A 22,791-nucleotide genomic window follows, 5' to 3' on the forward strand; every position below is an offset into this window, starting at 1 on the left:
TGTATCTGTATGATATTTACTGTGTATATTTTCAAGGCCAAAAGGCAAGGCATGAAAATGAATAACTTCTACTTCCTTTTTATACTGATTTTTTTAAAAAAAATTCTGGGCCCTAGGCTCTGTGTCTACTGGGCGTAATGGGCAAGTCGGGCTGGTGAAAGCCTGAAAACCAAGTCGTCGGAAGAACAGCGAAGAGAACTGGCTCCGTTTAGCCTGCAAAAGAGAAGACGGGGGGAAGGCAGAGCAGCGCTCCCCGGCCGTCTAAGCGTTTCTTAGGCAGAAGACAGGAGGACGGGACTCCTTCCGGGGCCGGGGCCGACCCAGGTCAGAGGTCGGGAGGAACGTCTTGCCAGGAAGGGCGGCGGGCCAGCGGAGCCGCACGTCCCTTCCGCCCCGAACGCAGGGCTTCGGGCTGGGCTGGGCTCCCCCGGACGCCGCCTCGGGCCCCTGGCCCGCGCTCGCCCCTTTCTTCTGGAGAGCGCTCCATGCCCGCTGCCCCCCCCCGGCCCCTGAGGAGGGCTGAGCAGCCCAGCCGCGGCCCGAGGGAGGAAGGGAGCCGCCCCCGCCCTTCCCCTTCGGCCACGTCCACCCGGGGCCAGGTGGCTCTGGCGGGCGAGGCGGACTCGCGGCGCGGCCGAAAGGACAGGGGCCGAAAGCCGCGCCGGCCTCTCCCGGGGCCCTCTTTCGGCTCGACGTCGCTTACCAGCAGGTAGCTGGCCGGAGGAAAGGGCGGCACGGCCGCCTCGGGGATCTTAGCGCGGCCCGGCGTGGGCCTCATCGCGGAGCGGGCGCCTGCGTCACTACCCGGCGCGCACCACTGACGTCACCCCGAGCGCGAGCGAGCGCCCTCTTCCGGGGCGGGTGGGGCTTCCGGCGCCCGACCCTGGCTGGATTGCTCGAGGAGCTCCTGCGCTGCAGCCGGCGGGCGGAGGGTCTCGGCGGCCATCGCCGCCGCCGCCTCCTCTCGCGTGGAGCCCGCGGCCTTGGGGACGGTTGGGGGCCCGAGGACTGGAGCGGAGCGCCCTCGCCCTCGTGGCTTGGCGCCAGGCGGCTCCTCCGCTGTGATCCCGGGGAAGGGAGGCGGCTGGGCGAGGCCTGCCTCGACCCGGGGGAAGAGAGATTCCGAGGCTCTGGGATTCTGCCAGCCCCGGCATCCCTGCGGGTCCGTGGCTTGGCTCGGAGGGCTGGCGTCAGTTTGCTCCGCGGACGGCAGGGGGCCCTGGGGGCCCTCTCCAAGATCCCAAGCAAGATGCGGCGCTTCTCCGGTTCAGGCCTTCGAGGGGGCCGTTCAGACGAGGCGTCCTGCGGCAAAGAAGTCGAAGCATCCAGGGTCCTTAGATCTGGAGTGTCGGGGGGGCAGGAGCTCAGATGATGGCTGGTCCCCAAAACGTGCGGGCAATTTAGCACAAGGTCCCTGATAAAACGGTGGTGTCGGGCCCTCAAGGCGGGTCGGGTCAGCAAACAGACACCACACAAATTACTGGAAATCTATCGTTTTAGGGCTTCCTTTCCCCCCCCCCCACCTTACACTAAAGAGAGTCGTTCCCCCATATCCAGCAGTTCTGTTGCAATGGCAGAATTGCAATAATTTTTCCCTTAAAGGAAGGGGAACATACAAATGGCCACGTGAAGGGACTGTCCGTCATTCTTAAAGGGTCCTTACTTGCACCAATGACCAGGCTCAAATGATTACATTTTGGATACATTAAGTGAAGACTAGCTCTCTGGAGAAGTCTAATGCTGAGAAAGATGGAAGGAAAGACAAGAAGAAGATGCCCAGCAGCAAGGGGGATGGACTCTATTACAGCGGTGATAGATGCACTGTTGGAAGACTGAAAGGACCAGGTTGAGGACAGATTATTTTGGAGAAGGTCTGTCTGTCATTTGACATCAATTTAATGGCACAAAATTGTTAGTCATCAACCCTATACAGAGATAAGATCAGTAATAAAATCCATTGAAACAGAATCCCACAGTTGCAGTGGCAAAGGGAAGGACGGAAGTAAACCAGCCAGCTTTCAGGAATAGTCATGGCCTGTCACAAACATGACAGTATGAAACAACGTCTTTGATGTCTACCCTCAGCCACCAGAACTCTGCATGTCCAGCAGTTCAGCTGCAGTAATTCTCTTGAAGGGGAACATGTAAACAGCTGTTGTGAAGCGTCCATCATTCGTAGAGAAAGGGGAAGAATCAGTCCAGGGGCTACTAGGAGGTCATCTGCCTGAGCCCTGACATTTGCATCCTGTCTAATGCCTGTCTCCCTGCCCCCAACCTTTCTGGAGGGTCTAATCTCAGGGGGAGAGGGAGTTGCTTGGTTTCAGAATTGGGAGGGAGGGATAAGCGTGGAAGATTACATGATAGTACACCTGGTAGCTTGCCTGTGAGCCACAAATATACATGATATAAAAATCTGAAATTTTTGCTTACCTGAGGCTTGAGGGATCTCGCCTTCTGAAGGTGTTCCAAATTCTTGTGATCTATGCACACTTGTGCTGGGTGGATTGCTCCCTCCAAGAAATGTCTCGGTTGTTGGAATGCTGCTTTTATTGCAAGCAACTCCTTACTGGAAATGTCACTGTTTCTTTCAGCACTTGCCTGTGATTGGCTGCCTGAGCTTTTCCTAATTATTGGGGGCCCTGCTGCAGAGCCCCTTGGGAGGAGAGCCTGCAAAGGTTCCCAAAGACGATGCTTTGGAGCAATTTGGGCACTCGCTTGCTACGTGGCCTGCAGTTCCACCGGTGTTGCACTTAGCAACTGATTTGGAAGTCTGTGCTTCAGTGGTACAAGCCTTGGCTAGGTGTCCTGTGACTCCCCAGCAGGCCCTTGTTGCCAGGAAGGTCATTCTGCTGCATTTAAACAAGTGGCAAGAAGAAAGATCCGTTTTGCTGTCAGATGACTGGGGATTAGGTTGCTTTTTGGGTTGGAGGCTGCAGGAAAAGCACCTGTGAGGCTGTTAGGGACCAAGTTAAGAGTTGATTCTATCTCAGTCCCTTGAGTCTTCAGTGAACAAAGTTTTGTTCATCTCTGGGTAGTGCCTGATTTCAGATTGAAGGAGGATTTGGGGGGTCAAGCTAAAAGCCCCTTAACGGAAATGCACTTTCCCAAAGAAACTAGTCAGTTCGATTTAGAAGGCCAAGGAATGCTGCTATAAGTTGTCTGCGAAAATATATTCCATCGTCCCACCTCTATGAAATATCGAAAAATGACGATGTTCTAGTTAGTGAGAACCTGAGATGCTGTTACCTTTTACAAGAAGAAGAATGCCGATAAGCTGGGAAAAGATACTGTGGGGGTGAGCAGAGCTCTGGAAAACCAAACCAGAGCCATGCTCTAGGAAGGAAACTCATTGTTGGCAGCCTTGGCCCAGGACCTCATAATTGCACCCTTACTGACCTGGCCAGGCACATGATGCATTCTGTCCAATCAAATATCTTGGTGCTGTATCCAATCACAGGTTTATTCTGATTAGCATACATTAGAACGCATTGTAATGCTGCCCTGCTGTAGGCCTGTCTTTGCCTCCATGCGGTCAATAAATTCAGTTGTGCTTCAGCCCAGTACATCCTGGTCTCCAGTTCCAATGTGCCCTGGGCAATTTTGCAAGTTTCTTTGAGCAGAGTGGGAGAGAAGGAAGGAATTAAGTTGACTCAAGCAAGATAGTAGGTGCGGTGAGCGGCTGCAGAGACAATCTGTTCTCTACTTGCACACTCAGATTCCTGGCACAAGGGCAATTTCATGCCACTGGAGACAGGAAAATGGAAGCAGATTAGCTTGTTTCTTAAAGCTTGTTGTCATGATTGATTGGTCCTCCTCCAAACTCCCCAAAGAAGGATACAGTGGTACCTCGGTTCATGAATGCTTCTGTTCACGAACAATTCGGTTCACGAACAGCACCATTCACAAAATTTTGCTTCCGTTCACGAACTCCGCATTGGGTGACGAACATGACCCGCGGCCATTTTCCCTGCTGTGACACGTGGTCGTGGCTTCCTGTAGGGAGGGGGACTCTCCCTTCAAACAATAACCGCCTCCCCACCCGCCTTCCTGTCCTCCACGCCAGAAGTCGCCTCAAGCAAGGTTAGTGTTCTTTCTCTTCATACTGTACTGTACTTTGTTTCATATTTTTGTGGTTTAAAAAAAAATACATATGGTTCAGAACGGATTAACCGTATTTACATTGAACCTTATGGGGAAATTTGATTCGGTTGGCGACCAAAATCGGTTGGTGACCAAATTCGTAGAGGTCAGAATGGATTAACTCTATTTACATTGAACCTTATGGGAAAATTTGATTCGGGTCGCGACCAATTCGGGTCGTGACCAGAGTCACGGAACGAATTAAGTTTGTGAACTGAGGTACCACTGTATTTGATGTCTGCATTTTTCTTAATACTTTTCTTTAGCAGCTTTTGTTATTTAGAACATCTTCTAACAATAAGCTTTATCAAGCGAGGGAGGTAAGTCATTTTTCTGTGTAGTTCAAATTGAAGAGAGGAGAGCAGGAGCAGCACAGCTGGTTGAGGCTCAGTAGGCTTCAAAGGTTTACTTCACTTGTGAGTTTATAAGTAGCAGCAGGCAGTATAGGCAGGTGTGCATTTGCAGAGAGGCTCCAGCAAAGTTTACAGGAATGGCAGCTTAGAAGCATAGTGTTGAAAGAAACCATGGAGGTCTTGTTCAATCCCTTGCCTTGGGCAGGGATCCTCAGGCCATCCTAACAAATGGCTGTCCAACCTTGGCTTGAAAGTCTCCAGTGATGGAACCCCCATGACCACGACTCCAGGAGCCAAGCTCTTCCATGGCGTCATGGCTCCTGCAACCAGGAAATTCCTCCTTATGTCAAGTCTGGATCTCCCTTTGTAAAGCCTCCACCCACTGATTCTTTTCCTACCCTCAAGAGCCATGGAGAATAACTCCACACCCTCTTCCCTGCAACAGCCCTTCAAGTATTGGAGGTACCCTTCTCTTATTTAAGCTAAAAATTCCCACTCCCTTTAACTGCTCTTTGTAGGATGTAGCCTCCAATATACCTCACCTTTTTCATGGTTCTGCCCTCTTTTCAGTTCCTCAACATCTTTGTATGGCAACCAATGGTGGACGTGGAGTTCCAAGTGCAGCCTGACTGATGCCGCAGAGAACAGAACTGTCCCTTCCTGTGACCTCTATTAATGGCAACCCAAGACTACCAGCTCTCTTGGCAGCTATAGCGCTTTTATTATCATTAATATACTGCTTTAGGCTTTCACGGCTGGCATCGAAGAAGCAGTGATGAGCTTTTGGGCTGAAGGGCCATGATCAGTTCTGACATTTCATCAGCAGCTGTGGCTGGCATCTTCAGGGGCAGAGTGAGCAGCTTTGTGGTGTATCTCTCAGCTCACAAGCAGCTGAAATGGGCTGACTGGAGTCTTCTATTTGAACCAGGCAAGATGATCTTTGATTGGTCCATGTCATGGAAGTCCAGGAAAGCTGGTTCCAGATTGGTTTCTTGTCTGATTGGTCCATTTTGAAGAAATTCCAAGAGTACCGGTTCCTGCTTGGACTGCTTTTGAGCCTGGATACTGCTAGGTGTTCTTTCTGGTGAGGCTGCTGCAGGTTCTTTTTGATTAGATAAGGGTTGTTCAATCTTGGTGTGTTTAATCTTGCTGGGATCCATGTTTTATTGATTTTCAAACTCTTCTCCTTTTTGTTAAAGTTGTTGGAATGTTTATGGATATCAATGGCTCTCTGTGAAGTTGCACATGGTAGTCTGATGTGGCTGCCAGTATCTGTGTCTTCAATTTGGACCTTGTGTCCAATATGAAGCAGAGCATGTTCCAGTACTGTTAGCCTTGCGAGATAGTCTAGACAATAAGTACAGCCAGGAATACTAGCTCTATCTTTAGTGTAAGGTTACATTAACAGAATGTTGTAAGGCTGAAAGTATTTCTCTCCTCCTTTCCTTTTACTCTCTGGAAAACTAGGGAGGGCCCCTTCTGAAATGCTTTCCATGCTATCCCCTCTTTCTGTGGTCCGAGACATCTTTTACATGCCAGTTGTCCAGTCTGCGGCTCCTCCTCTTGTCTCCCAAAGTCATTCCCACATACCATTACACTTTCAAGGAAAGAGGGTATGGTGCAAAACAGCACCAGTTATGTAGGAAACTGTGGTTCCAGTGTCCTAGAAGGAAAATGTAAGTTGCTAGGTAGGCAGTTAAAAACCAGGAGGTAACCTTCTCCGAATTGCTACCTGAGCCAAATGCAGGACAAGCTGGAGAGCCCTTTTCTCCTTTGCCTGTTACGTGGCACTAGAATGCTCTGGCAAGCCCCAAATTCTCTGTCTGACCTTGCCCCAAGATGTAAATGGTCATATGCTGATCCTTCTCATTCTAGAAAAGTACCAGTTTTGCAGTGTAATCCAACACAGAGCCAAAAGATGTAAACTTCATTCTGCACCCTCCTCTTGGGGAGATATGTTCCTGTTCAGCATTGGCTATTTACCAGTGACCTAAAGTGTTCTGTGCCAACACCATGAGTGATGACAAAAGAGCCCAAAACCCTGGAAAGGGATCCTGCATGGAGACATTTCTTGTCAAATGCTTAGAACCTTCAAGCCAAAATGGGAATGCTGTGGGCTTGGTTTCTGAGAACGTGGACTCAAAGAGGGCCCAATCCAAATCTAAAACCTAAGACAGGCAGATTTCTCCACAGAAAGTTACTGGGTGGCTTTGGGCCCATGGTGTTGCCTCCCTCACCAGTCTTCAAGGTGAGCATCCTAACAAGAAAGCACAGTTGTACAGAGAGATTGATACAGAATGAAAAAAATATGTCCTGGTTATGGCTGCCCTAAATAACTGCACTGGTCATAGAACCAATGGGAGGGGGGAGTAATCGAAGTACCATCCTAACAAATGCCAAATTTCTTGTGCAAGATGTACTGTTGAACCAAGTGAAAACAGTGACTTAAGGGTTATTGCATTTAATTTATGGTTAACTGAACATTCCAAGATAGTCCAGCACAATGACCTGGTTCACACAGTGGACTAAATCATGGTTTGCTGAATAAACCATAATTGGTTGGATCACATACCACACTAAGTCATAAAACAGACCCAGCCACTCTTGACAATTTTCATCCAGTCTCCCCTTTCTGGGGAATATGGTGAAGCGGATGGCTGCCAAGAACAATGAGGAGACAATCCAGTCCAATATAGTTCCTTTATTAGCTCACTCCTAATAGACAGAATCTCACCAGACTAAACCTATGCTAAAGCAACTAGTGGATATACCCCGTGAGACTCTAGGGAGGGGCTGTCCTCATCTTCTTTGTCTTCCCACGCTCCTGCTGTGGACTGAGAAAGCGCTTGCTCTGGAATGTTCCCCCTCCCTCTTGATAACCTTGATCCTCCATTCCAGTTATCTTCCTCACTCATGCCATCCATTACAATGGCCGGGCTTCAGCTCCAGAGGATCCTGGAGGAAACAGATAATCTGGACCTGTTGCAGTGGGGATTCAGTATGGAGGCAGCATTGGTCAGGCTGGTTGATGACCTGTGGTGGAGCTGGGATGGGGTGGTGCCTCCATCCAGGGGCTCCTTGATTCCTCAGCAGCTTTCAGTACTGTCAACTGGGGTATCCTGTTGGGCCAGTTTCAGGCACTGGGAATAGGAAGCACCATTTTGCAGTGGTTCTCCTCCTTTCTCTGTGGCTGTTCCATTCGGCGTTGACAGGGTGTGAGAGGTTGTGCCCATGACCCCTCACTTGTGAGGTGCCACAGGGCTCAACTTTCCCCTTTCGTTAATGTCTACGTGAAATTGCTGGGTTGACTTGGAGTCAGGTATCGTCATTATGCTGATACCCAGTTATACACCTTGATCCCAGGCCAGCCAACTGACACCATCGAAGCCCTGGCCCAGTGCCTGGATACCATGCAGTGTGGATGGGGAGGAACAGACTCCGTGGTAATTCTGACAAGACCAAGTGGCTTTGTTCGCTTGACCCCTCTGGTTCCACAGACCCTTTATCTTTAGTTATTAAAGGGTTTATTTATTTATTTTATTAGATTTCGTCACTGCCCAACTTGAAAACAATTCTCAGTGGCTGTGATGGAATGGAATTATGAAGACCAGGCTCAGAGAGATAAACATTTTCTTAGCTCGCCAGAAGAGCGTGGGAGTAACAAGAGGATGAGACTGGCACCTCCCTGAGGAATTCACACTGTTGTGACTGGCTGACTTGGGAGCTGGGGTTTCAGTCTGGGAAGATTCTTGCTAGAGGTTGTAGCTAATAAACATAGCTGGACTGAATTTGCATTGTCTCTTGGAGTTCCTTGGGCTAGTGGCTCACAATATAAAATATAAAATGCAGTTTCAGGTCTGACCCCCTGAAAGTAGCAGATTGAGAATGAATGAAGGTCTGTTCATCTTCCAGCCAGGAAAAAAAAGATCTGCTAGTATTTCCCACTCCTACGGCCCGTGCATTTATTTACACGTATCTGGCTGAGAGACAAGAGCAAGAGGGGATCCGTTATAACTGATACGTCTGTGGCAGCTCCGTGACAAGGCTGCAGCCAACATCCATTCAAGACCTTTCTGAGCAGAGCAGGGGAGTGACATGCACAAAAGCCGCTGTGCGCACACAGGCACAATGAACAGGATCTGGGGGCTTTGTGAATACAGTGTTACGAGGGAGGTGCTACAACCGAGTGAAGCTCTTATGACTTGTTCCTATATTCTTTCTTCACTACTGAAATATTGCCAGAAAGTGGCTGTCATGGTGGTGATGGGGGGAGATGCAGCGGGGTGCTGAGCATAAATGGAAAACAGGTGACGCCACACAATTTCTTTTGCTCCTGGAGGGAAGGCAAGATATATAGAATAGTTTCAAAATGGCTGGCCCAAGAACAGGATCAAGAAGCAGCCTCTGTCAAAAATTGAGCTTCATTCCAAGAATCTGCTGCTCATTCTGTTCCCCAGATGCCTGGGTGCCCTTGTCATGGCAGTGGGCACAGGCGAGGAGAGAGGAGAGCAGAGCAGCCCCACCCATCGCCGCCAGACCCCTGTGAGAGAACCTGTGGGTCTCTGGCTTGGATGCAGACAGTGAAAGAAGGCCGGTGGGGGAAATGGAGAAAGCGCCACCTAAGATGCAGCAGGACTCCGGTAGAATTGTGCGCTCTCGCTGTCCTTCTCAAGACCCTGGCACAATGCCCAGCACTAAACACCACTCCAGTCCAACATCCAGAAGAGAGCATCCCACGCTGTAGAGAAAAGTGCAAGAAGAGCACTGTTATCACGAGGAGCTGGCAGAGCTCCCCGGTGGCTGCAACTGATCAATGCTTAAATGAAGAACAGCTGGAATGGATTGGAGAAGCAGCTTGTCTTTCTCTTTTTGGCATCTGTAACCTGTTTGTACATTTTTTATTCCCTATTGGAAATTAAGATGTTGCAATCATGCATTGCTAACAAGCCATAAGTTCTGAAATGAGCTGAACAGCGTGGCCCTCTCTGTGGGCAAGCGCACAGAGGAATCCATTGCTGGCTGTATGGGACAGAAGCATATTCTGGTTGCTTTCAAAAAGTCTCACAGCTCTAAAGCCTATCTCTGGCAAAACAACAGGCACAGTTGGCACACTTGAGGGAGACAACGGACCGTTGGAACAGTTCAAGGTCCAGCATTTTGTTCTTCACAGTGGCCACCCAGGTGCCTCTAGGGTGCTTATAAGCAGGAGACCAAGACCTACAGCTCCCTCATAATGATTATGGGATTTGGAGACCAGCCGGCCCAGGGAACAACTGGTTCTTGAGCAGGGAGGGGTGGGGCAAGCTGAGCCAAGGGAGGCAGCTTGATGAGACTCGTGCTCAGCTTCCTGCATGGCACTTTTTGCCATCTGGATTTCCAGGCAATGCCGTGTGTTTAGTTCCTGGTGCTTTTTTGGCCAGAACGTGGCTTCGTGCCTTTGGCAGGGCTGTGTTGCTAAGGGCACTGCCCATCATGGCCTGCCAGAGGCAAGCAGAGGCCACCTGAACAAATGCTGCTGGTTCCTGCTAGAGAGCCATAAAGGCAACAAGCCCTTAGGAAAAAAACCGAGAATAACTGGCTTCAAGAAGTAGCACCAACGTTCTTAAACTCTTCTCTGTGCCATTATGGGGGCCATCCAGGCTAGTGGGTGCCTTCGCAGTCTTGGGTGAATGAATTCCGCAGTTTAATTATGTGCTGTGTGAAGAAATGCATTCTTTTCCTCAGCTTTAAATCTGCCAATCATCTTTACTGGGTGATCCCTGGCACTGTATTGCAGGTCCCCTTCTACTGTAAGGGACAGTCCACCATACTGTAGAAATATGTTCCCCATATGTAAAGTCCCCTGGAGTTCCACAGCCCCCCTCTATTAAGCTGGAATGGAGTAAATACCTACAACTCAATAGACTCACCACAGAAACAAAGAACAGTGCAGCAATCAAGAAATCCACTCCTGCTCACTCCCTCAGCACCCTATAGTCACTGGGGATGCAGACAAGGGCCTTTCCCTCCCTAGACTCTCCCCACTTCCTCTGCTCCCAGACTCTTACTACTAGGTGTACCCTGCTGGTACCATCTGACCTGCCACTTACTTCCTGTATAGCCCAGTAAATCTCTGCATCTTCTCTTCTGGGCAACAGCCCTCTGGGGCCTCCTTCTTGCCACCTTCTTTGTAGCAATGACAGGCACATTGGCACCCCCCCCCCACTACTGTCATGGTCTCAGGATGTGCAGTGTCCCCCAGTGCTGCCATTGACTTCACCACTACCAGGTGGTGAACTAAATGACCTCCCAGCATGGTCAGTCTGCACTTCTTCTAATCTTCATTCCATTTCTCTTTGTTCCTACTGTGCTGCACTGTGTGTCATTCCCCCAGCATCATCCTCCACTTCTTTGCCCAGAGTAACTTTATTTCAGGGCACCTCTTCCCATTTACTCTCTTTACTGTCAATCGTTCATCCAAGCCAAAGGAAAAGACCTAACTTCAAAATATGCTGACAAATCATTAATGATACCCCCAAGATGAGGTGCCAGCTTAACCTTAAACTCCCTTACTCTGGAGGAAAGCCAGGTGACTACAGTAATTTGAAATGTGTACTGGAGAAAGGGATTGGCAATAGGGACGATATGTTCCAAGTCAGTATAATTTTCTGCTGACTTCAGGATGGACAGAGCAAAGGTGCAGTAGGGAAGGTTGTTGAAATCTCTAGTGGACATCCTGTTTACGAATAGGAATCAGCAATTAAGTATGTCTATATATGTGGCACAACCAAATTGGTCTCTTGCAATTCCCAAGGCCCCCTCCACCCCATAAAAAAACTCTTCCTGCTCGCCTTGGTTCGTGTCTAACTCCTCCAGAGCTGCCAAGGACGGGGCTTGTTGAGGTACTGGTCATGAAAGCGGTGCACCGATTGTGGCATCTGCACGTCTGTTGCTGCCTCCTGTGATCTTTCTGATTCTGTGTAGCCTTTCCAGTGTATCAAGTACTCAACCTGCTTCCCTCTGCGTCTAGAGTCCAACACCACTTCCACCTCATACTCTTCCTCCCCATTTACTAGAACTGGAGGGGAATGCTGTCTGTGAATGTAGAGTGCAGGGAGAGCTTCCTTTACAAGCAAAGACCAATGGAACGGGGTGAACCTTCACTGATGCCAGCAACTGCAAACAAAAAGCCACTGGGTTAATTAAAAAAAAAAAACCGGGAAAGGGCCAATAAATGTTGAGTCCAGTTTCTTGGAAGGTCTTGCAGAAGTTAGAAATTTTGTAGAAAGCCACACCAAGTCCCCTTCTGCAATTCTAGCTTCCTCTTATCTGTGTGCATCTGCTGCTTTTTTGTATGTGGCCTTTGCTAGTTCAAGCTGTTCCTGTAAGAGGCTTTGGGCTGCTTGCTTCTCGTGCAGGAAACCTGTGGCATGAGGAATGGTGCTTTCTTGCCTGGCTGTTGGTAAGACCATGGGTGGAATCCATAAGTTGCCTGGAACAGGGACATACCGATAGAGGAGTGCGCTGCATTGTTGTAAGCAAATTCAGCAAGAGGTATGAGATCAGTTGTCTTGCTGGTAAGAAATGTAACATCTTCAATATTGCTGCAATAGTTGGTTAACCTTCTCATCTTCTCCATTTGCCTCTGGATGATATGAGGAACACAAATGAATTTTAATATTTAATAAGTGCAAGAGGACCCTCCAAAATTTGGAAGTGAATTGATTTCCTTGGTCTGTTATGACATGATTGACCAATTCTCTGTATCTAAAGATGTCCAAAAAGAGTTGAGCCATTTCTTGGGCTGCTGGGAGACCCTTGCAAGGAATAAAATGGGCCAATTTGGTAAATACATCCACTACTACCAGTATGGTGATATAGCCCCGCACTGGAGGAAGATCAGTGATGAAATCTAAAGAGACGCTGTCCCATGGTTGAGAAGGAGTTTCCAGCAGTTGCAACAGCCCAGTTGGCTTATCAGGGATTGGCTTTGCTCTACAACAGACATGACAAGAGGAAACATAATTCTTTATGTCGGCGGCGACGTTTAGCCACCAAAAGTCTCTGAGGGCTCTAGTTGGGTTTTAAATACACTCCTGTGCCCTGTTGTTTTGTGGTCGTTGCATAACAACTCATCCACACAGCAGCTTTAAACTACTTTTTATCCTTGTGCACTGACTGAAAATATGCCAGGGTAAAATCCTGCCCCTTTTAAATGAAGCCAGAGTAGGAGCCATACAAAACTCTAAGGAATATTGTTCCAGAGGGAAGGTGTGGTGATGTAAAATGCCTACTTTTGGGGTTCCATCAGATGACATTTTGGATTGATGGGACCTGGAGTATACCAACTCCAGGGCAGAAACGACTGGATGGTCCCTCAGATAGCTATGTCCTATGCCATGAAGAGCTTTACATGTGGTAACCAGCACCCTGAATTGCACCTAGACACTAACTGGCAACCAGTACAACTAGCAAAGCAGAGGGGTTACAGGCTTTTGCATTCTGCCCAAGATGAACCTTCTGAATGGTCTTCAAAGGCAGTCCCATCTAGAATGCATTGCAATCAACCATAGTCAGGTCACCGTGGCATGAGTAGTAGTCTGGAGGGCCTCCCAGTCCAGGAACAAGTACAACTAAAATAAGATGAACCTATGCAAAGACCTTCCCAGCCACAACTGCCACCAGCGCTTTCAGCAGGAGCTGTGAATCCAGAAAAACTGCCATATTGAAGTGTTGCCTATTCAAAACTATAGATTTAATGTGTTTATTTATTATTTCAATTTATATGGCTGCCCATCTCAAATATTGTAGCTTACGATAATTTAAAAACTGTATAAAAGAACAAAAAGGACTATAAAAACCATATAGCAATATAAAAGCCTTGAGCCCAGTACTTGGTTTAAAGAACTCAAGTGGCATTGCCATCTAGAACAACCTGAAAAACTAGCAATAGCTGTAATGGTCTGTGGGAATGACTGTGGGAGACAGGAGGAAGAGCTGCAGCCTAGACGACAGTCTGATAAATGGCATTTCAGTCTCAAAAAGGAGGGATGGCAAACGTGTCTCAGAAGGGACCATCCCTAGTTTTTAGGAGAGTAGATGTGAAGGACAGGAGAGGTACTTTCCTGGTTGTGCTTTTTGTCTGGCCTACTTTGCAGGGCTAACATCAGTCTTGCAAAGATGGAATTTTGCTCTACCCAATCCTCCAATTTCTGGAGGCAGGATTGTGCTATTTTCTTTTGAGACATCAATTAAATTAATTAGCCTATAGTTTCTAGGATCCCCTTGATTACCTTTCTTAAGCAGTGGAACTATTACACTTCCATCCCTGGGGAATATGCTCAGTATTATTTATAGCGGTAAACAAACCAGCCAATATGGTGGCCCACCAATCCACACTATCTGTAAAAAGCTCTGGTTGCATAAAATCTTCTCTGGGAATTTATTATTTTTAATGACTGTGTTAAGGATTTTTGTTTCCTGTGCAGTACCAGGTGGTCATTTGGGTAGATCAACAATACTCCCAAGAGTGTTTTCCTGGCAAAACGAATGGCCATATTGTGTTCTATCCCAGAACAAGTCAACATAAAAATCTTCCCAAGCAACAGCCAATACAGTTATTTCAAGGTTATTTCTTGAATCTCTTTGTCTGGCTTCACCTAAACGCCAAAAAATGTGTTAGATTTCTATTTTTTGAGTCCTGTTCCAATTCTGCCCAGCTTTTTGCATACAGTATAGGTAGCTTTTTTGATTAGAACTATTTTTTTATATTCTTACCTAAGATCAAGCGTAAGTTTAAAGCTTCGTAGTTTAAAAAATTATGTGCTCTTCTCATTTGTTTTCTCACCTGGCTTCTCAAATCTCTGCATTCGGTATCAAACCATGTGGATTTTGAATTCCTTCTATGGTTAAATCAGACCTGTGTAACTAATAAAGGTCTAATTTGGGAACAGATAGACTGATAAGCCTGCAGTACAGAATTGATATTTGATTCTGTAGAAGATATAGTACTGTCCAGAGCTCTTCCTACCTCTGAGGTCAGGAAAGATTTAAGACTGAACATGTCCACTTCCTGCCATCTGCTCTAATATGAACTGAGATGCCAGAAAACAGATGTGTTTGCAGCTGTGACAGCTGTGAAGTATCTCTGAGTCCTTTCACTTTTTCACAGCCTAAAGTGTTAGAGCAGGAATTGCAATCCAACCCTCCAGAAAATTGCTCCAGTATTGGGCAAGACCTGGAAACACAGAGTTCTGGAGATGTGGCAGAGGATGAAGAAGAACGAAGGTGGCAAGGTTCTTCACTTAAAAAAAGTGGATCCCAGTAATTCTTGACCTTTGAGCCAAACATCAATCCCTGGAAAGATGCTACAGCAGGTAATGAAGCAGGCCGTTTGTAAGCTTCCTGAAAACAGTGCCATGATTGCAAAGAGTCAGTATGGCTTTGACAAAAACAAATCATAGGAGACAAATTTTGCCTCCTTTGACAGGGTAACTACTCTAGCACACAAGGAGAATGCTGTTGATGTGATCGGCCTTGATTTCAACAAAGGTTTTGACAAAGTTCCAAACAACATTCTCCTTAACGTTATGTTAAAGAGTGCTTTGGATGACACTACAATAAACTAGGTGTACAACACTTAGAGAATTAGCATTAATGGTTTTACATCAAGTTAGAGTGCAGTCAACTGTTAGGTTCCACAGGAATCAATCTTGCAGCCGGTATTCAACATTTTTATTAAGGATCAGATTGATGGACTACTTATCGAATCTTCAGATGACAAAAACTTGGGAGGTCTGGCCAACACATGACAGAATGAGATTGCAGCCCAAACTGGGGTTGAGAGGAGCAAGAAGGACTTTGGTGCAGTCTTTGACAACAAGCTGCATTGTGTCAAAGAAAACTAAAGTCATTATTCCTCTCTGCTCAACACTGATGGGACTATAGCTGGAATACTGTATACAATTTTGGATGCCACATTTCCAGAAGAATATTGACAGGTTACAAAAGGTTCAGAGGAGACCACAAAGATGACATAGGGACTTGAGGACATGGCCTATGGGGATAAGATGATGGAACTTGGAATGTTAGTTGGGAGAAATGAAGACTTATAGGGGACATGATAGCTGGAGAAGATGACCAAGATCTATTTTCCATAGCCACAGAAACTGGGACCAGAAATAAAGGGTATAAGTTGCAGCTACTTAGATTTCATTTAAATGTGTTCCCATGCTGTTGGAATTAGAGGACTTTACAATTTAGTTGCTGCCCTAAAGAAAATACTGCAAAAACAATTATAGCAATATAGCTAGACTGTGGAAAGATGGAGTCCTCCTTTCTCAGAAGCCCTCTGGATCTTAACAACCTGGCCAGTCTCCTGGCCCTTGGGATAGTAGCCTGGAAGTTCTCAATGCTACGATTAAACTTCTGGGTGTCAGGTTCGGTCAGCACGGGGCTTCAGGGAAGCACGGGGCTTCAGGGAAGCTCGCAGCCAGACCACGCGGAATCCACCGGCGGTAGCTAGCGGGGAAAAGAGGAACTGAAAGCGCCGCTAATTAACGGGCCACCTGCGCCCAGCCAAACCGGAAAACCGCAGCGGAAGCTTTTAACTATAAACTGATAACGGCGCGAGCCAGCAATGAACGGGGCCGCAGGCAGCGAAACAAGATCGCAACGCAGCACAGAACCCGCGGGCTTGCACGTAACGGGGAGGAACCAACCCAGCCGGAGGGGGACTGGCAATCAAGGACAATAGACCCTGACCGATCCTGCCATCATGAACAATCAAGGGGGATTATTGGGGGCCCATAATCCGCAGCTGCAACGTGATCGCGGGGCGGGAAAAAGCGCGGGAAGGGGGGAATATAACAAGTGATGCAATTGTACCAAGCCAGTCCTGGCTTTGCTTGTGACTACTACGTTACGCATGAGTAAACCTTCTTTGTGAACAACACGTGTCACGAGAGTTTCTCTGTCGAACGGGGCAAACCTTACATAAAGCCAGGACTCACCGTTAGCGCTACCCGGTACCACCGAGGAGCGTTTCCTTTTCCAATACAGGCATGACCAGCGACGAGGAATCCGTGGGTCAGCTGGAGCACGAGGAACCCAGGCTCGAGGAGGGACGGTCGGAGCCACCCGGGAGCGACGGGACAGCGGCCAGGACCGGGCGCCCTCCAGCCGAGCGGTGGTCGATGGGCGTGAACCAAGGGCCAGACGGTTCAGGCGTCACGATGACCCGAGGTTCAGGGTCCCGGAATCGCGAGTGGGACGAGAAGTTCGCCCAACTAGAGGAGAGAGTCGAGCGGCGCCTAGACGCCATGGAGGCGATGCTCCAGACCCTGCTACAGAGAGTGGGACCACCTGCGGTGAGCGAGGGGGCGAGCAACAGGGGTGGCGGTCCGGCACCTCAGCCGGCACCGCCCACGATGCCCCGGTCGGTGGACCGACGGGCGGCAGACGCCCTGAGACTTCGAGGTATCACTGGGAAGTTCTCAGGGGACCCTGAACAGCTGCCGCACTTTTTGACGCACGTTAGGGGGTTCATGCAGAGGGGTGGTCACCTATTCGCTAGGGACGAGGATAGAGTATCCTACGTGGCCGAGCTGCTAGATGTTCAAGCAGCTAGCTGGGTGATCAGACTATACGATGCCAACGCGGCGGAACTACGGAGTTTCCCGGACTTCATGCAGGCGCTCCGGGACAGATTCGAGGACACATTGAGGGCCAAGCGGGCGGAGGACGACATCCTGCAGTTCAGACAGCGGGGCAAGTCGGTATCAGAGTACGCTCTGGAGTTCCGGAGATTGGCAGAGAAGCTCACGGACTGGCCGGAGTCCCTGAGGGTGAAGTATTTTAAGAGGGGGCTCAATCCAGAGATCCTGGAGCGGGCACTGGGGCGGGACGACCCGTCCACAGTGAAAGATTGGATCTGGCTGGCCGGAACGGCGGAATCGGCATGGCGGCAGATCCAACAGAGCGCGAGGCGACGGGACCAGACGAGGGACCAGCCGAGGGAGAGAACCCCCGAGGAAAGGCGGAGCAGTCGGCGGCAGTCCACCGGGGTGCGAGAGGCGACCAGAGCCCCGAACCTGTGCTTCCGCTGCGGAGGCAGAGGCCACCGAGTGGCGCAGTGCCCGACGGAGCGGGAAGGAGCCTCACCACGGCCTGAAGTCAAGCCCCCGCGTGCGACCGGGAAAAGGGCCGGCGACCAACCGCGGAAGGGGGCAGTGGCGGCGGTGACCGAGAAAGGACGCGGGGGGTGGTCGACCCCGGAGACGGCGTCCTCCGGAGAGGACTCGGAGCCGGCGGGAAACGAGGCGCACTCGCACTGAACGGCGTCCCAGTGCGAGCAGGGGAGTCGAGGCGCGCGGACCCAATAGGAGATGAGGACTGCCCTCCGTTCCGGGTGAGAATACACATCCGGGGGGTGAGATCCGGAGGGGAGGCACAGCTGCGGGCGCTACTGGATTCAGGCTGCACCCACTGCTTGATGCACCCAGCTGTGGTCTCGGGGCTCGGACTACAGCTGAGGCGCCTCCGGGAGCCCATTGCATTCAGCCAGCTAGACGGCACGCTGGCGGGGGGGGGCCAGCTCAGTATTACACCGAGCCGGTCCAGATGACGATCGGGAGTCACCGGGAAGAACTGAGATTTGTGGTGGTCCCGGTGGCCGACTACGCGGTGGTACTCGGCTTGGCGTGGCTGCGACGACGGAACCCACGGGTCGACTGGACGGCGGAGGCAGTGCGGTTCGGGGGCGACAGGCCGGCGAAGTGCGAAAGCCGAGGGGACCGAGCCGTGGAGGCGGGTGCGGCCGCAACCACAGACGGGCAAGTGGAGGGTCCGGGACACCGGGAGACGGGGCGAGAGCAGACGGAGCCTGAGACCCGGCCGGCAACAGCAGCAGCAGCAGCGCCGGGACCCCGGAGACCCGCAACGATCCCGAGGCGTGGGGAGGCAGCGGCGACTGGCGAGACAACCGCAAAGAGAGAGGCCGGGCCCGGGGAACCCACGACGGGCGGCAGAATCCCGAGGCAGTATCGAGACCTGGCGGCAGCGTTCGGGGAGAAGGAGTCCGACCAGCTCCCACCACACCGGCCCAGTGATTGCGCCATCGAGTTAGAGCCAGGGGCGACCCTGCCTAAGCCGAAAATGTACTCCCTGTCAGGGAGAGAGATGGGGGCTCTGCGGGAGTTCATAGACAAGAACCTGGCGCGGGGATTCATCCAACCCGCGAAGTCACCATTAGCGGCCCCGGTACTATTCCGGGAGAAGAAGGATGGCTCGCTTCGAATGTGTGTGGACTACCGGGGGCTGAACGCAATCAGCACGGAGTACAAATACCCCCTTCCCCTGATGAAGGACTTGATGTCGCATCTGTCTAAGGGGAGGGTGTTCACAAAACTGGACTTGCGCGAAGCTTACTTCAGAGTCAGGATCCGCGCAAAAGATGAGTGGAAGACAGCGTTCAACACGCCGCTCGGAAGCTACCAGTTTTCCGTGATGCCGTTCGGATTAAAAGGGGCCCCGGGGGTATTTATGCAGCTAATAAATGAGGTGCTGCACGACCTACTCTACCGGGATGTCCTGGTCTACCTGGATGACATCCTCATCTACACCGAAACCCTGGCGGAGCACGTGAGCCTGGTGCGCACGGTGCTCCAGAGACTGCTGAAGGCACAGCTGTACGCGAAGCTATCGAAATGCGAGTTCCATCGAGAGCAACTAGACTACCTTGGCTACTGAATATCCAGCCGGGGAATTGAGATGGACCCGGCGAAAGTAAAGGATGTCCTGGGCTGGGAAGCGCCACGAACCCGGAGGCAACTCCAAAGCTTCCTAGGGTTTGCGAACTTCTATAGACAGTTTATCCCGAACTTCGCCCAAATCGCCCTTCCCCTAACCGACCTGCTGAAGACCAAGGGCACTGGGAAACCCCCCAAGCCCAGCATGGCACTTGCATGGACTGCAGAATGCCAGGGGGCGTTTGAGGAGCTAAAACGGCGGTTCACAGCGGAGCCGATCCTGCGCCATCCTGACCCAGATCGGCGGTTTATAATCCAAGTAGATGCGTCAGACGTGGCAACGGGGGCAGTCCTGCTCCAGCCCAGCCTGGAGGGGGCCATCCACCCATGCGCCTACGCCTCCCGCAAATTCACCGAGACGGAGAGAAGGTGGATGGTGTGGGAGAAAGAGGCGTACGCAGTCAAGTGGGCACTGGCCACGTGGAGGCATCTACTGGAGGGGGCAGCTGAACCGTTCGAGGTGTGGACGGACCATAAGAACCTCGAGGCCCTGAAGACCCCGCGTAAGCTATCCCCCAAACAGGCGCGGTGGTCCCAGTACTTCGGGAGGTTCAGGTTCACACTAAAACACATCCCCGGGAAGCGCAACTTCCTAGCAGATGGACTGTCTCGCATGCCCCAGCACGCCAGCCTACGGGAGGAGATCGTGGACTCCATCATCCCTGCCAGCAGACTGGCTGCAAAGGCGGTGACCCGAAGCCAGACCAAGGGGGAGCGACGGGACGCGGCGCCTGAAGTAAGGCAAGGGTTCGCGGAGGCGGCGGAGTGGGACGCTTGGCTCAAGCAGAACCGAGAGGCACTAACCAGCCAAGAGGGGTTGTGGTGGCACAAAGGAAAGCTGTACGTGCCCGAGGGCTGCTGACGGGAGGTCATGGAAAGAGCCCACGACAGCCGGAGCGCGGGGCATTACGGCTTCGTAAAGACGCTCCACTTAATCCGGCGGCAATTTTGGTGGCCCACGCTCCGTAAGGACGTGGAGGCGTACTCGGGGGGTTGCCCGGTGTGCGCGACGGCGAAAGGGGCCAAAGGCAAACCTAGAGGGCTACTCCAGTCGGTAGTGGAACCCGACGGCCCATGGCAAGAGGTCGCCATGGACTTCATAGTAGAGCTCCCGGAGAGTAAGGGGAAGACCGCCATTTGGGTGGTTACGGACTTATTCTCTAAACAAGCACACTTTGTAGCGTGCCGGCGAGTCCCCACGGCAGAGGGGTTGGCGAGACTGTTCGTGCAACATGTTTACCGGCTCCACGGCGCGCCCCGACGGGTCGTCAGCGATCGGGGCGGCAACTTCATCGCGCGGTTCTGGAGGGAGTTCCTGAAGCGGGTGGGGACGAAACAAGCCCTTTCTTCCGCGGCGCATCCGCAGACGGACGGAGCCACGGAACGCCTGAACGGGGGGCTCGAACAGTACCTGCGCTGCTACGTGGGGCACCAACAGGACGATTGGGCGGAGCTACTACCATTCGCGGAAGTGGCATACAACAACGCCGTCCACAAGAGTACCGGGTTCTCTCCGTTCAAAGTAGCCACCGGGAGAGACTTCGTCCCCATGCCGGAGTTGCCTCAGCCGGAATCCCAGATCAACTCCCTGGACGCCTGGTTCGCCCAAATCGACGCGACCCGGCGAGCGGCGCACACGGCATTGCAAAGAGCCAAAGCCGACTACAAGAAACACGCGGACCACAAGAGGCTCCCCGAGGAGCAGTGGAAAGTGGGGGACCAGGTGTATCTGTCAACCAAAAACCTAAAAACGCACCAGGCATCGAAAAAACTCAGCCCGAGGTTTGTGGGGCCGTTCCCCATTGCAGAGGTCATCAATCCAGTAACCGTCAGGCTGACGCTCCCGAAAAGCCTCGGAAAGATCCACCCGGTGTTTCATTTCAGCCTGCTAAAGCTGCACCAGCCGGGGAACGCCTGGCACAAGACAGAGGGAGTGCCACCACCCATCATGGTCGGGGGGGAGCAGTATTTCGGGATCAACCAGATACTGGACGCCCGGAGGCACAAGGGGCAGACCCAGCTCCTAGTGCAATGGAAACATTTTCCCAAGTCCCACAGCGAATGGGTGAGTAAAACCCACATAAGGGCACCGGACCTAGTGCGGGACTTTTACAAGAAATACCCCGGGAAGCCGAAATAGAGCCGGGGGGGGGGAATTGTCTTCAGGGGGGCGGTATGTCAGGTTCGGTCAGCACGGGGCTTCAGGGAAGCTCGCAGCCAGACCACGCGGAATCCACCGGCGGTAGCTAGCGGGGAAAAGAGGAACTGAAAGCGCCGCTAATTAACGGGCCACCTGCGCCCAGCCAAACCGGAAAACCGCAGCGGAAGCTTTTAACTATAAACTGATAACGGCGCGAGCCAGCAATGAACGGGGCCGCAGGCAGCGAAACAAGATCGCAACGCAGCACAGAACCCGCGGGCTTGCACGTAACGGGGAGGAATCAACCCAGCCGGAGGGGGACTGGCAATCAAGGACAATAGACCCTGACCGATCCTGCCATCATGAACAATCAAGGGGGATTATTGGGGGCCCATAATCCGCAGCTGCAACGTGATCGCGGGGCGGGAAAAAAGCACGGGAAGGGGGGAATATAACAAGTGATGCAATTGTACCAAGCCAGTCCTGGCTTTGCTTGTGACTACTACGTTACGCATGAGTAAACCTTCTTTGTGAACCACACGTGTCACGAGAGTTTCTCTGTCGAACGGGGCAAACCTTACACTGGGGAGGTGCTTCACATGGCATTTTCTTCTGAATTTGGTTTGTGAGAAAGATAGGGCTCCCACAAACTGGGTTGCTTTTCTGGCAAATTAAAAGGAAGAAAATGAGAAGATCCTGGCCTTGTAACATTGTGCATGGCTTAGGGAATCAGCCTTTTTTGTGGAGTCCTTGGGGTTCTCTGAGCTTAGTTGTTTTCTTGCAAACATTTCGTTGCCCAGGTAGGTAACATCTTCAGTGCTAGAATGGAATGTGGTTTGCTCTCTGTTTATATACTGCGGCATGCCCTGCCAGTGTTGGTGGAGGTAGGGCTTTGGTTTTGTTTTATTCCCCCCCCCTCCTTGATTAGGGTATTGTTTGCTGCTTGATTGTATGTGTCAGAGTCTGCACACTCAATCCCAAAGTTCAGTAAATCCTCTGGAGACCAAAAGTTCCATCAGAGATTTCTTTATTCAGGAGAAGCATACAGCATCATAGTTTGTTGAGTCTAATTCTACACAGCAAAGCCTTGTCCTTTTAAGCCCAATTTCCCCCCCTTCTAGGTTTCTTTTCCCGCTTGCAACTCTTCGCGCCTTGCCCCGGTTCTCACACCTCCTGGCCTTGGATGTCTGTTACAAGATAGAGATAATGGCACCTGGCCTCCTCTCCCCCCTTTTTATGGCAGGTCAAGCAAACGATTTAAAATAACATTCCCACTATTCCACTATTGATCTATGCTTAGCAATAAAAGTAAAAGCAATAAAAACAATTGAAGGTTCTGGCTTGCGTAGATCCTGACAGTATGTTTGGTGAT

The 22,791-nt window shown here is 50.9% G+C and overlaps 2 protein-coding genes across 7 annotated transcripts in view; one reads left to right on the forward strand and one right to left on the reverse strand.

Moving 5' to 3' along the window:
- The window catches only part of SMPD4 (sphingomyelin phosphodiesterase 4), a 34,739-nt gene extending 33,884 nt beyond the window's left edge, over window positions 1–855 (reverse strand). For both annotated transcript variants that reach the window (XM_007443508.3, XM_007443507.3), the window contains exon 1: window positions 704–855. In XM_007443508.3, the coding sequence (XP_007443570.1) occupies window positions 704–778 (75 nt within the window). In that variant the 5' untranslated portion in view covers window positions 779–855. The remainder of the gene's footprint in view (window positions 1–703) is intronic.
- LOC148215355 (uncharacterized) lies at window positions 792–17,806 on the forward strand. 5 transcript variants are annotated; one of them, XM_088143732.1, is made up of 2 exons: window positions 792–5,577; window positions 8,038–17,806. In XM_088143732.1, exon 2 carries the CDS (start codon window positions 16,535–16,537, stop codon window positions 17,804–17,806), a length of 1,272 nt encoding a protein of 423 aa, XP_087999858.1. In that variant the 5' UTR covers window positions 792–5,577; window positions 8,038–16,534. The 5 variants fall into 5 exon arrangements, with proteins under 5 accessions (XP_087999858.1, XP_087999859.1, XP_087999854.1 ...); XM_088143733.1 differs by having other exon boundaries at window positions 14,644–17,806; XM_088143728.1 differs by having other exon boundaries at window positions 792–4,955; window positions 5,064–17,806.
- The last annotated feature ends 4,985 nt before the right edge of the window (window positions 17,807–22,791 follow it).

Source organism: Python bivittatus, unplaced genomic scaffold (assembly GCF_059951505.1).
Source record: "Python bivittatus isolate LINGU-HERP-01145 unplaced genomic scaffold, Pbiv_v1 ctg000390_np1212, whole genome shotgun sequence".
NCBI lineage: Eukaryota > Metazoa > Chordata > Lepidosauria > Squamata > Pythonidae > Python > Python bivittatus.